At 40.7% G+C, this 13,368-nt stretch overlaps 1 protein-coding gene across 2 annotated transcripts in view; it reads right to left on the reverse strand.

Moving 5' to 3' along the window:
* Positions 1-13,368, reverse strand: part of CACUL1 (CDK2 associated cullin domain 1) — a 62,734-nt gene that overhangs the window by 33,650 nt on the left and 15,716 nt on the right. For both annotated transcript variants that reach the window (XM_077349902.1, XM_077349903.1), the window contains exons 4-5: positions 11,754-11,849; positions 4,130-4,232 (exon numbers count right to left, since the gene is read on the reverse strand). In XM_077349902.1, coding sequence (XP_077206017.1) covers positions 4,130-4,232; positions 11,754-11,849 — 199 coding nt within the window. The remainder of the gene's footprint in view (positions 1-4,129; positions 4,233-11,753; positions 11,850-13,368) is intronic.

The following is a 13,368-nucleotide window of genomic DNA, read 5'->3' on the forward strand; positions in this document are numbered from 1 at the left end:
TGGGCAGGGGTCTAACAAGCATGTGGTTGGTCTCACTGCTGCCAACATTCTGTCCACTTCAGCCAGCGCAAGTCATCTGAAGTTATTCAGTGTCCTTTCCAGAGACGGCCAAAGGGTCTCCAGTTCACATTCAGTGTCTAAGGTTAGAGGGAGGTCATCACGGAGTGTTGAGATTTTGCCTGCAAAATGACTCGCAAATGCTTCACAGCTGATATCTGATTGACTATTGTTTTGGTGCCCTTCTTCCAGGGTAGTAAGAAACCGAGCTATCCTCAACAATTGTGCCGGGTGTGAGTTCACAGACATGATGGTACTCAAGTAAAAGTTGCATTTTACTGACTTCACCATCTATGTGGCCAGTAGTGCACAGAAAAGTGCAAATGCCATTCTTAATTTTTTAAGAACAAGAGGTAGACACTACATACCTGCAGCACTCAAATTGTTTGAAGCAAAGTCAGTGTCACAACTACTATATGGCACACAGTTGGGTCCCTTCTCTAATCTTGCACTTTTGGAGAGTGTTCAATCTAAAATTTTAAGATCTGCTCTTCAAATGCCAAAGTGTGCCTCCAATGCTACCCTGAGACTTGAGACAGGATTTATGAAGATGGAGGCTAGGGTATGGCTGAGTCCTCTATATTACTGGTTTAAGGTAAAGGTAAAGGTATCCCCTGTTCAAGAACTGGGTCATGCCTGACCCTTGGGGTGACGCCCTCTAGTGTTTTCATGGCAGACTCAATATGGGGTGGTTACTATTTAACCCCCAGCAAGCTGGGTAGTCATTTCACCGACCTCGGAAGGATGGAAGGCTGAGTCGACTTTGAGCGGTCTGCTAGGATTGAACTCCCAGCCTAATGGGCAGACAGCTTCAGACAGCATTTCTGCTGCCTTACCACTGTGCGCCACAAGAGGCTCTATTATTGGTTTAGATTATCCTTTTTCCTTCGTGGCCTTGCTCCACTAACAAATGAGTATGGTTACCAATCTTTATGGCAAGAAGTGTGAGAACTAAAATTGCACTCTTGGGGTTCTCTCCTGCTGAGTATGGGATAGAGAAACCATTAAGCAGAAATTAACTGACATAGAACACCAACAAGATCTAGCTAATAACCTATTTTTCATAGATATTTGTCCATCCCTGTAACATACCTAGCCAAACTTGAAGTACTTAGTCAAAGGAAGGCCTTTAATTTAGCATGCTGTAACGTCTTCCCTTCAGCTGTAATAGAAGGAAGATAAAGAAAAATACCCTATCTCAAAAGGAAATGCCCCTGTGTATCTGGACATTTAGAAACCGTGGAACATACTCTCTTTCAATGTCAATACTGTAATGACATCTGAACTAGTCTAATTCTACCACTGCTAGGCAGATTTCCAGGGTGTCCAGGGCAATTTTACATTTCTTTGCTGCTCACAGACACAAATAATGACCCAACGTATAGTGTTGGCAGGTTCTGTGCAGCAGCAATGAAAATTCGCAATAGAATGGTCTGTACCAAGTGAACTGGAGTGCTGTGTTTGTATACATTCTTACTGCATGCTTTATTTTGTATAACTGTATTTTAGGATGTTTTAAATTCTGGTTTTAATAGATGTATCACATCATCTTATGCTGATCTATGGCCGTAATAAAGTGTCTGTCTGTCACTGCCATCTCATAGGCTTTCATCTGTATTCTATAAGATGTTCTCGAAGCTTTGTTATGAGTCTTCCTCCAAACTCACTCTAGTTGTCTCAGTTCCCATTTCTTGTCATGAAGCTGCTCAGTGTACAAAGGGGCTCGCTTGACACAGGGGCAGAGAAAACATTGGGGAGATATCTCATCGACAGTGGCCAGCATTCTGTCATGCCAGTCACTGACCAGACTATTTAGAGAAGTGCTAGGAGGCACCGGGTCCTGCAGAGCATTCAGAAATCCAATTGGATCCATAAGTTTCCGTTTAAATCTGCTTGTCACCCAAGGATGGGATGGTAGCCTTAGCTGAGCATTCAGGGTGTAGTGGTCTGACCATGGCATGGCATTTGCTGTGACCAGATCCACATTCAAACACACGCTGAAAATGAGATCTGGGGTGTGGCCTGCCTGATGGATAAGGCCAACAATAAATTGCGAGAGCCCTAATGTTGCCATGGCTGACACCAGGTCCAACCCATTTCTAGAGGACAGCAGCTTGGCATGGACATTAAAGTCCCCAAGAACTAATATGCTGGGGAACTGTACGGTCCAGGCTACCACCGTTGACGGCAGGGCTAGCAGGGCATCTGGAGATGCATTGGGCATGTGATATACCAGCAAGATGGCCGTACTCTCAGTTGAGCCCGACCTGAGGCCAACACATTCAATACCTGGGATTGAAGATGTGAAGAAGCCCTGAAGGAGAACTCCTCTGAGATTAGGATTGCCACCCCTCCTCCCCACCCCGCAGTCCAAAATTGATGGAGAACTCAGCGGAGCTAGCTCTTTAACGGCGACTGTTTTGATTTCCCTGACCCAGGTTTCTGTCACACATGCCAGGTCCACTCTATGTTCTGCAAAGTAGGTTTGCAGGGTAGAGGTTTTGTTGTTTATCAGCTTAGTGTTGCAGAGCATCAGTGTCAGAGGGATGGGGCAGTACTAACATTTGGTACCAACATTCCTCAAGATACTCAGATGTAGCTAAACTACTCAGAAGTAGCTAGTTTTAATTCTAATTTTCTGGTGTAGTTCTCAATTTAGTTATGTTGTAGCTGCTCAAACTATTCAGTTCTAGGTAATTATAGTTCTAAACAGCTCAGAGGTTCTTGGCTAGTTTTACTACAGCATGGGAAGGTTTGGACAAATGATCAAAAAAGGACAAGGATTAAAACTGAAGTCACAGTAAAATAACTTTTAAACTTTATCATGCCTATAGAATAGATTAAAGTACTAATACCAGGGGCTAGGGATAGCGAATTCACAAATAAGGCACAACTTTATGAAGGTTTTTGAAGTGGAAAAAGGAAAGCAAAACAAAAAATAACAAAACAAACTGCTGTTAGGGTTTAAATACAGCTAGAATGTCAGAAACAGAGGGTCCAATTTTAAACTAAATCCAAAATGTTATACTAATTCTCACATTCTTTACAGAGGCCTTTCCTACAAGAAAACAAGCAATTAGATTCCTCCTGTAACTGCTGAGGCTATTCAGCTAGTCTCCTTTAAACCAAGCCTAGAATACCAGAATTAACATCTGAAATTAAATTATCACTTGAAGTAAAAAGGAAGGGAAGGCAACTCCTTACAGAAATACGTATTCTTAATCAACCAGAGATTAACCCACTCATCCTTCTTTATTGGTTAGCTCCCAATCAGGTTGAATAGTTCCAGTGAAATGGGGAGGTTCAGCTTAGGTTATTTATTTAGGGCTCCTACAAGAAGGACCCAGCTCTGTGTGGTAGCATGTCCCACTTCAGTGCCATAATGGAACAAGGGAATAAACATGCAACTTTAGCAGATGTGTGAGTCCAGCAGCAAGTGAGAATGCCAGGGCACCAGTCTCTTATTTACAGGGGATGTGACCAATGACCTGGTGAACATTACAAACCTTTGGGTGTCATCATATTGTCACTGTCACCTTTAGATCCAATCTTCAGTTATAGGGGATAAAGAGAGTATGTACTATTTTGTATTTTTAAAAACAGTTTTGCAAGTAACTTTTTCAAAGGACATTACTTCTTATGAGTCTTTGGTATAGGGAAACTTTAAAGGTTATGAGAAGTTAGTTTTCACAAAGAAAGCTAAATGCTATACCAAATACACTGTACCATAATTAAAGTGAACTCGGTGAAGGATGCCAGTTGTCTCCTCTGAAGCAAGGCAAGTTTTCTACTACATTATACTCGCAAGGATAATGTATATGAATACAGACGCAATTTCACTTCAGTTTCCCCCAACATACCAAGAATCACCAGCTCCCATCATTTGACCTTTAAATGCCACCTCCAATTAAGCACTTCTGAAATGATATCTGAATGGTGCTTCTACATAATTTGCCTTTTAACGCGTTCTGCTTTTCCATTTATACATGTCAAAATCTTGTTAACACTGCAACACTAGAGAATCGCATTGCCTTAGAATTTTAGAAAAAGTAAAGCCGAGCAGTTTACTTACGCATCAGGCTGTAAATGTGCTTTTCTGCAACATGTTCCGTAAACAGTTTTATAAGGTCATTTCTTAAGTCACGGTTAAGCTTTGTTTCTATGTAAAATTTATTCTGAAAAGCAAAGGAAAAGCAAAGATGTATAAGTGTTTTGGAATGAAAGCAGCACGTAGACCTGTGATCTTTCTCAAAGAAAAAAGCATTGTTCACAGAGTGGTGGACTCTGGTCTGGAGAACCAGGTTTGATTCTCCACTCTTCGACATGCAGCCAGCTGGATAACCCTGGGCCAGTCACAGTCCTCTCTCAGCCTCACCTACCTCCTAGGGTTGTTGTGGGGAGAGGAAGGGAAGGTGATTGTAAGCCCGTTTATCATTCTTTTGGTAGTGAAAAGTAGGGTATGAAAACAAAATCCTCTTATTCGACCCATTCCCAAAAACCAAAGACATTCCTGCATTAGCACACATGAACCACACACTAAATGCAGATTCAAATGGATAGCCATGTTGGTCTGAAGTAGCACAATAAAATCAGAGTCCAGTAGCACCTTTAAGACCAACAAAGATTTATTCAGGGTGTGAGCTTTCGAGTGCAAGCGCTCTTCGTCAGACTATGATCTTCTTACATGACAGGGAATATATAGCAAAAATCAATTCTGTTACATCAGTAGACTGTGTCACAACCAAATACAACCAAATATTTGGTTGTGACACAGTCTACTGATGTAACAGAATTGATTTTTGCTATATATTCCCTGTCATTTAAGAAGATCATAGTCTGACGAAGTGTGCTTGCACTCAAAAGCTCACGCCCTGAATAAATCTTTGTTGGTCTTAAGGGTGCTACTGGACTCTGATTTTATTACAATAAATACAGTTAGAAAACAAAAGAAAGGCAAGCAGCTGGAGGTTCCTAAGAGAGAGATTCTGGAACTTAAGTCTGAACTGAAAATCCTGCTCTCGAATCCTAAATATTCTGTTCTTATTTTATGGCATTTTAACTGCATATTTTGTGTCATTTTAACATCATGCCCCAAGACAGCTGGGCTGAGAGGGGCAGTCCTATGAATCTAATTACAAATAATGTTTAAAAAAAATAAGAATAAGCTTGTTTCAGAAGGCTAAAGTAGATACAATCATTAAACCATGCATTTATGTTTGGTCCGTATTCTCACATAAAAGGGGGAAACAGATGTATTTCATTACAATGAAAAAGAGCACATGGGAGCAAGGGAAGACAAGGTTTCCTCCACCTTATCCCGACTGTGCTAAGATACCACCTGCCTCCAGTCCAGTTCAATTATGGTATCAGAACTGCACTAAGAAGAAAAGTATAAAGGTAAAGGTATCCTCTGTGCAAGCAACAAGTCATATCTGACGCCCTCTAGAGTTTTCTTGGAAGACTCAATACGGGGTGGTTTGCCAGTACCTTCCCCAGTCATTACCGTTTTACCCCCCAGCAAACTGGGTACTCATTTTACCAACCTCGGAAGGATGGAAGGCTGAGTCAACCTTGAGCCTGCTGCTGGGATCAAACTCCCAGCCTCATGGTCAGAGCTTCAGACCGCATATTGGCTGCCTTACCACCCTGCGCCACAAGAGGCTCTAAAAAAAGTATAGCAGGTAGCAATAGCAGGACACAAGGCAGGGAAAAGAGGAAAACATAGCTCCCACGCATGTATTCTTTTTGGTTAAGTAACAGAATCACAATAAAGAGCATATTCTACACATCCAACCACATTTAGGGAATAAGAGTAATTCACTCTATACATTTCCTAATTCTTCCATCACGTATTTCCAAGCTAAGCATCATTATAAAAATCAACAGTCCAACACGGTTCTCCTTCCTGCGGTTATGAGAGACAGCTGCGTCTTCTCTTTCCCTCCGTCAACAGGATCACTGGAAAATTGCAGGAAAAGACTTTCTTCTACACCTTCATAAATTCTAGACAAGAAGAGACTCTTTATGTTCAGATCCATGCAAAGTCCCCTTTTCCACCCTGTATTATGACTCCATGTCCATGATTTTGTTTGGTGACAAGCCATGGTTTTGCCATAATGTTAGAGCTGGCAAGCTTTGCTTTCCAACTTTCCTCCACACCTGAACTGAAAACCATAGCCATACTTCATACGGTTTGTCTACAAGGAAGAAGGAGAGGAAGGAGTGCAGAAACTGGAGACTTGAACCCAACAGCAAAATTATAATCTGTTATGACTGAATGAGGCCACTCATTCCATTCCATCTAAAAATGTAATTTTGTGTGCAAATTCATAGGACTAGGGATAAGTACAGTACACAAGGTTGGCATTTTTTGGCTCCATGCATGGCATCAAAACTGCAAAACTACAACAGAGCTGAGGGTGCCCATCCACTGAACAACCCTCAAGTGAATTCAATACTTTCTCCAGGGCAAAGAATAGCCAAAGTCACAAAAGCAAGCTAAGCAACCATTAGCCAAAAGCCTCCTAATGCAAACAGAGCTAACAAGCCCAACAGAACCAATGCAGAACCAGGGGATACCAGGAAAACCAGAGGGTAATGTGGCAAGCCTAATGCAACCAATGTCAAAGCAGAAAATCCACTTCAAACCAATTTAACAAGGAGATACTATTTAGATAATCAAATATATCTGGAAAATAGTACACTATTTTTCAGATATTTATTTGGACTGGAAATATTCAGATGCACATCACCACTTCCTACTACTGCCAATTCTAGGACCACAACAGAAGCCCAGGATATGACACATTTGTTTATCCTGGTCACAACCTCACATGCCCCTCCTCACTCTGAGCATGGAACACGTGAGTGGGGGTGTAGAGGACATCACCACAGCAGTGCTCAGGAATTCCAAAGCTTAACATGATACTAAAGACAACTGGGCAGACCTGGCAACCATGAATTTTGGCTTGGCAGGAGTAATTCAACTCAGATCTATTATAACGCTCAATAACTTTAGTCAAAAAGGATTTATTTTACAGCACTGAAAACAAAATGCCAATTAGAAATGTACAACTCCAGCTTCTACCATCCCAAACTTGAGCTTCTAGCTGCTCACTGACAGAGGGAATATTGAATCAATGGTGTAGCTTAGGAAGACGCTTGCCTTGCAGCTGATGTCCACTTTTCCTACTTTATAAAATACTGTAGCACCAATCTTAGGAATTAGAGATAGAGCAGATAGAGCAGGTAACAGATTTTCCTTAGGAGCTATCACCTGCTGATATACATTACCAAATCCATTTAGGGCCTCTTACATTTAAATGTGGAAGACAAAAGTTTATGATACTTGCCAAACATCAGCATTACTAAATGCTGTCATTTCTTTCTTGTTCTACAATCAAATGCAACTGAACAGATGTTAGGAGTGAAGTTGCTTGAAGGTTTCCAAGGAGGTGCTCCATTGTAACTTAAAAGCAAACACCACCACATCATATCTGTTATCCCCTAGGCAGCAAACAGCCTGCTATAAAAGTGTCAGAAATACAAGGTTTGTCATTTTGAGTACACAAAAACTGCCTTTCAAAATTGAAGGTTACACCCTTTTTTAGCTCAACTTCATGACGGGAATGAGTCATACTCAAAATGTAGTGAATTCGCTACTAAATGTTATCTAAATAGTCAACTAAATGCTGTAGTGCCCAGTCATTTCTTTACAACTTACTGTTTAAATCCTTTCAGAAAATACTTGGAGCAACATCAGGGCAAATGAGGCAATCCACTCATCTAGAATCACAGAATCATAGAGTCGGAAGGCACCTCCAGGGTCATCTAGTCCAACCCCCTGCACAATGCAGGAACTCACAACTACCTACCTACCCACAGTGACCCCAATTTCATGTCCAAATGATCACCCCCACCAAAAAAACTCCAAAATCCACCTCCATTAGAACTGGATGCCAGATTTAGTATCTTTTTTCCTAGTGCCCTCCCTTCCATTCCACTTGAAATACCATGCATTAATGGCTTATTCTGCCTGTGAATCTCATTGCATGCCTACACAATTCTGGCTCTCACACAGAAATACTTGTAACCATAGGTAGGCTGGAATAATAGGAAATGTAGGCCCACGCTTGTGTGTCAGCAAACTAAGTGGCCTAGAAACTGCTCACAGGCTGCTAGGTAGAGCACTGAAACCAAAGGAAAAGCTTAAGGGGTAGAGATTATTCGTCCTGCCTATAGTAACATAAGATACACTCCATAAGGCCAGTTGCATAGTGACACACGGGGGTATATGGTGTCAATGTCTCTTCAGAAATATGCCCTGCCCCCTCTGAATTCTCAACTTTCTTTTTTTTTTTAAGTCTGTAACCCTTTTCATCATTACAGAGAAACAAGGCAAAATGTACACGTGTCTAGGTTGCCTGGAAAGGTAGGGAACTTGCAACAACAGCTTCAGGAAGAGACTCTCTTTCTGACCAAATTAATTTTCTGCTGTTCTTTTTCATCAACTTTCTTCTCTGGGATCTTTGCTTCTTATTTGTTCTCTCCTCTTTAATGTCTACAGTGATGAGGAAAGGCATGGGGCAGAAAGTTATAGTGAGACTTTGTATCATTTGGGGGTGTTTCCTCTGTCTACGGTGGGAAATTTGTCCATGGGAGAATAAAGTGAGGGGAAATGGCCAGTTTCATAAAGGTTGACATCTGGATTTAATTATCAATTGTAAGCTTGGAATTAGGGGTAAGTAAAACAGATGGGTTAAATGGTTCACAGTCATTTAAACCTACCATCTGATTGGTAGACTTGCCAGGCTATTAGGTTTAAATGTCTGTAACCATTTCATCGGTCAGTTGTGCTTCTCCCCACTCCCAAAACCAAATGGTGAAATGGACTACAGCTATTTCAGCAAAACTGCGGGGCAGATGTATCCATCCACTGTTACTGAAATGACTGTAAGCCAGTTTTCACTTCCCCCCACTTGGAAGCAAGGGACAGCAAAACAGACATGTTAAATGGCTTGCAGCATTTTAACAGCTGATGGGTAAAAGCCACCCTGTTCTGGTGTTAGGCTTAAACGGCCCAAGCAGGCCAACTGAGCCAAACAAAAGTCATGCTCTCTACATGGGATTGCCTCTGAAAACAGTTTAGAACCTTCAATTAGTCCAAAAGGCAGCAGACAAGCTAACATCAGGACTATAGTGATCATATCACCCCTATGCTTAAGATTGGTACTAGTTACCCATCCGTTTTGGGGCACAATACAAAATGCTGGTTCTCATCTTTAGAACCCTGAATGGCTTGGGGCCAGGGAACCCGAAGGATCATATCCAGTTCCCTGAGTATGATCTGCCTCTCAAATCCTGATCTCTCTGACCATACCTTCAGAGGTGAAGCAGGTGATGACTGGTGACTGGGTATTTTCTGTGGTGGCTTCACCTTTGGAATGTCCTTCCTCTTAAAACTCACCTGACAGGCATCAGGCTAAAACACATCTTTCTGAGATCAGCACAGAAACAAACATGAAGCCAGGGAAGATGGCCCAGCATTAGTAAAATTCTTTCTTCTAGACAAATTAGACTGGAGACAGTGGAACTTCTGAGCTGACATCTACATGGAAAGGCATCTGTAGTGTTAAATAATATAATTACTCTTAAGTCATAAGACTTCTAATTATGGTATTGCCACATGCTTTCTCTGTGCAAATCTGTAGCCTCTACTTGCATGGACTTGGATCAGGTATACCAAAAAGCAACTCTGATGTCATATTTACACAAGCAGCAAGAACTAAAACACTGCTTTGTTACGGCCTTACCATTGCAAATGTTGGTTTTCAGTGAGTCAGAGTTATTAAAATAAGTAAGCTCACTGCATAAACAAGCCCTTGTGCTTAAGACTCCTATACTTCTACCAGAGTTTCAGCAAAAGTCTGCCAACTCATGTTGTTTCTCAAAACAGTTATCCTTTCTTGGCTCTTACTTTTCAAAACATTATTGCATCACAGGTGTCATTTTAGTTTATTTTCTGGAATTACTGTCTATCATTTCCAAGCTCAAATCCAGAATGCAATCAGCAGCTGTCCTCAATCTCACGATGGGGGGGGGGGGGGGGAGAAAGATTTTATTTACGTTTTCCCAGCTCTAACTACTCCACAATTGCTTTTTTGACTGAAAAACAAGAAATGTGGTGACAGTGAAGCAAGTTCTCTGAATGGGCTATCACAAGGTAGAAAAGCCTATTCTTCAAATTTCCTAAACACAAGAATGTAAAGAAACAGAAAAAGATACAGACATAATTTGCCTCAGAGTGAATCCAAGGATGCCCTAGCACTGTTTGAGGGGGCTCCTTCCATGAGCTGAAATGCACCTTGGGGCCAAACATTTCCTAAGTGCTGGAAGTATATAAAAAAAAAATCCCAGTATTCACCACTTACTTTTTTCTGAATAAGAAAACCAGAGATTTGAGCATAATGCATTCCTATGAAGCAAGGATATAGTATTCTCAAAATGTACAGACTGCTGTTTACTTTTCAAACAACGAAAGAAGTGGACATTGTAAAAACAACCATTCCTAATAAGATCTGATATCATTTTAATACAAGGTCATTTTATGAGACAAAGAAACAGTTGAGTTAATACAATTCAGCTGTTCTGAAAGCACCAGTGTGGTATAGGGGTTAAGAGTAGCACACTCTAATCTGGAGATAGTAGACTCTAATCCCATTAAGCCTGCTGGCTGACTTGGGCCAAGTAACAGTTTTCTCAGAACTTTCTCAGCTCCACCACAATGTGCTTGTTATGGAAAGAGGAAGGGAAGGGAAGCCACTTTGAGACTCCTTAGGGTGGAGAAAAGCAGGTTATAAAAATCAACTCTTCTACTTCTGAATAGTCACAGTGAATATTGCTGGCAATACACATATAGACAATAATTCTGTCTTGAGTCTTGTGCTTGTTATTATGTTCATGCATGCCTCAATTCCCCTCCCCCCCAGTCTCATGATTAATGATCTCTGATTTGAAACAAATACCAGCATGCCCCCCCCCAAGGTACATAAACTCAACAACTTTGTCATGTTCATGCCCAAACCTTCACTTTGTTTGTTGCGACAACCTGAATACAACCTCTTGTTCTCGGCTGTATGACTTGAGACTGCAGGTGAACATTTACAGGACTGACTGGTCTTGCTTGCACTAGAAACCTAGCAAGTCAAGGGGACGGGTGAACTGCAAGCTCTCTTCTCTGAAACTTCTAGAGCACAGGTAGTCAACCTGTGGTCCTCCAGATGTCCATGGACTACAATTCCCATGAGTCCCTGCCAGCATTTGCTGGCAGGGGCTCATGGGAATTGTAGTCCATGGACATCTGGAGGACCACAGGTTGACTACCCCTGTTCTAGAGGATAGTTTTCCTTCAACTTAATGAAGCTTCAACAAGGTAAAACTTCATGTCAAGAGAAACTTAAGTATCATTTGCCTTCCTCCCTAGTTACAGCCAACAGAACACAACACAGTATTCATGCCATAATTGCTTACATCCAAATAAAATCCAAATAAAATAATAATAATCAGCTCATCAGCCCCCAGATTATTGTTTCTGATCACTGCAGTAGCTGCACCCCATCAGTGCCTGTCTTACATACTATTACATACCATCAGTGCCTGCCTACATACATGCTATTAGACTAGTTCAAAGGACTTACCATATATATGAAAAGAGGCACAATGCTCTGCAATGCTCCCATATACTTTCCAAGTGCTATGTTAAACCTTTCGACGTAGAGATCTGGAGGGCTGGCCTGGAAGAGACAAAATAATAATCATCAGGGTTCTTTTTGGTCAATCTTCTCACTAGGATCTGATTGGAGTTGCAATCTAAAAACCGTAAGTCTAAATAACATCAAAGACTGGAAGATAAGATTCTGCAATCAATTACATTCCTGTTATTCTGTCAAAACCCACAAACTTGAAGCAAAAACTTATAAACATTATAAGGAAAAATATCAAACTACATCTGAATCTGCACACTAAAGATTCCTACAGGTTTAACAACCTGCATATCAGTATATATATTACATTATATAATAATGCATCAGGATTTTTTTGAAAGCACAAAGTACTTTACCATTTAGCCTCATTAAAAGAATCTGCACTGATATTAGTTACTGAACTGGAAAGCCTCAATGAAAATCTGCCTTGGTAAAAGCAACATTACAATTAAATTTCCATTCTGCATTTACACTCCAATTGGTGCCACACTCACTATCTTAATAATGCTTGTCCTTGATAGCTCTGAAAAACAGACCCTTCCTTAGTCACAACATTCTAACAAGTGAGAACAGGTCCATTACAATCATGAACACAAACACCATAAATATTTTGAGAAGATGCAACATTCGCTGTCTCTCCCTTATAATTCAACATTCTAAAGCTATGCACTCATCTACAGAAACCTGTCAAGGTTGCAAGTTGCAAAAAACATCACCACACTTCTTAGGTCATGACTGTTAAATTATACACTTGTACTTCTGAGAGAAGTTTATCTATAGCAGCCAGGAACCTTCTCTTTCCAAAAGTTAAACTATATTCTTCAGATTAAAATGCTTGAAGTCCAACCTGATTGAGATACAAATGAATAAATCCTGAAATCCTAAGATCCATTCAACTTTGGATCATGCAGCAAAATGTAACTATTGCTTCTTTAACACCACTTTTAAAACAGCAGCTTTCCTTTTAACCAAAGGGAAGATTAGCACTAGAAGGGGAAAGTTGAGCTAGAAGAAAAGGATTTTCCAACACGTATAGGTCTACAAAAACTTCTGCCCTAGGAAAATATGACTCTTTATTATTTCATTAGCCAGCTTAAATGCAATACAATTTTAAAATCTTGTATTTCCTACTGCTGTACTAAAACAAATCTGGTTGGACAGCAAGCTGCAACTGCAAGAGACTTGCAGTTATTTTCTGAATGAGTACAGAACCAACACAGTTCAAGTTGAAGAGAAACAAGCCAATACAGGTCTTCTGATAGCCATAGGATTGCCCTTACATAAGGAAATGAGTTGAAGTGTTATGGCGTGTAGCAGAAGGATAGGAATAGATCACTTGAATTAAATAAGACAGGGCAAAATATATTTGAAAAATTCTAGAGATTAGCAGTGGGATGCAACATATTGAAGCACAGTTGCAAAACAGGATTTTTCTGCCTCCTTCCCCAATTCAGTGTCAAAGAATACAATGTGGGGCTCTGCTAATTAAAGGAAATCCAAACACAAAAGCCATGGAATACATTTTATTAGGATCAATCAAAAGGACACA

This window comes from Paroedura picta, chromosome 8, assembly GCF_049243985.1.
Source record: "Paroedura picta isolate Pp20150507F chromosome 8, Ppicta_v3.0, whole genome shotgun sequence".
Taxonomy (NCBI): domain Eukaryota; kingdom Metazoa; phylum Chordata; class Lepidosauria; order Squamata; family Gekkonidae; genus Paroedura; species Paroedura picta.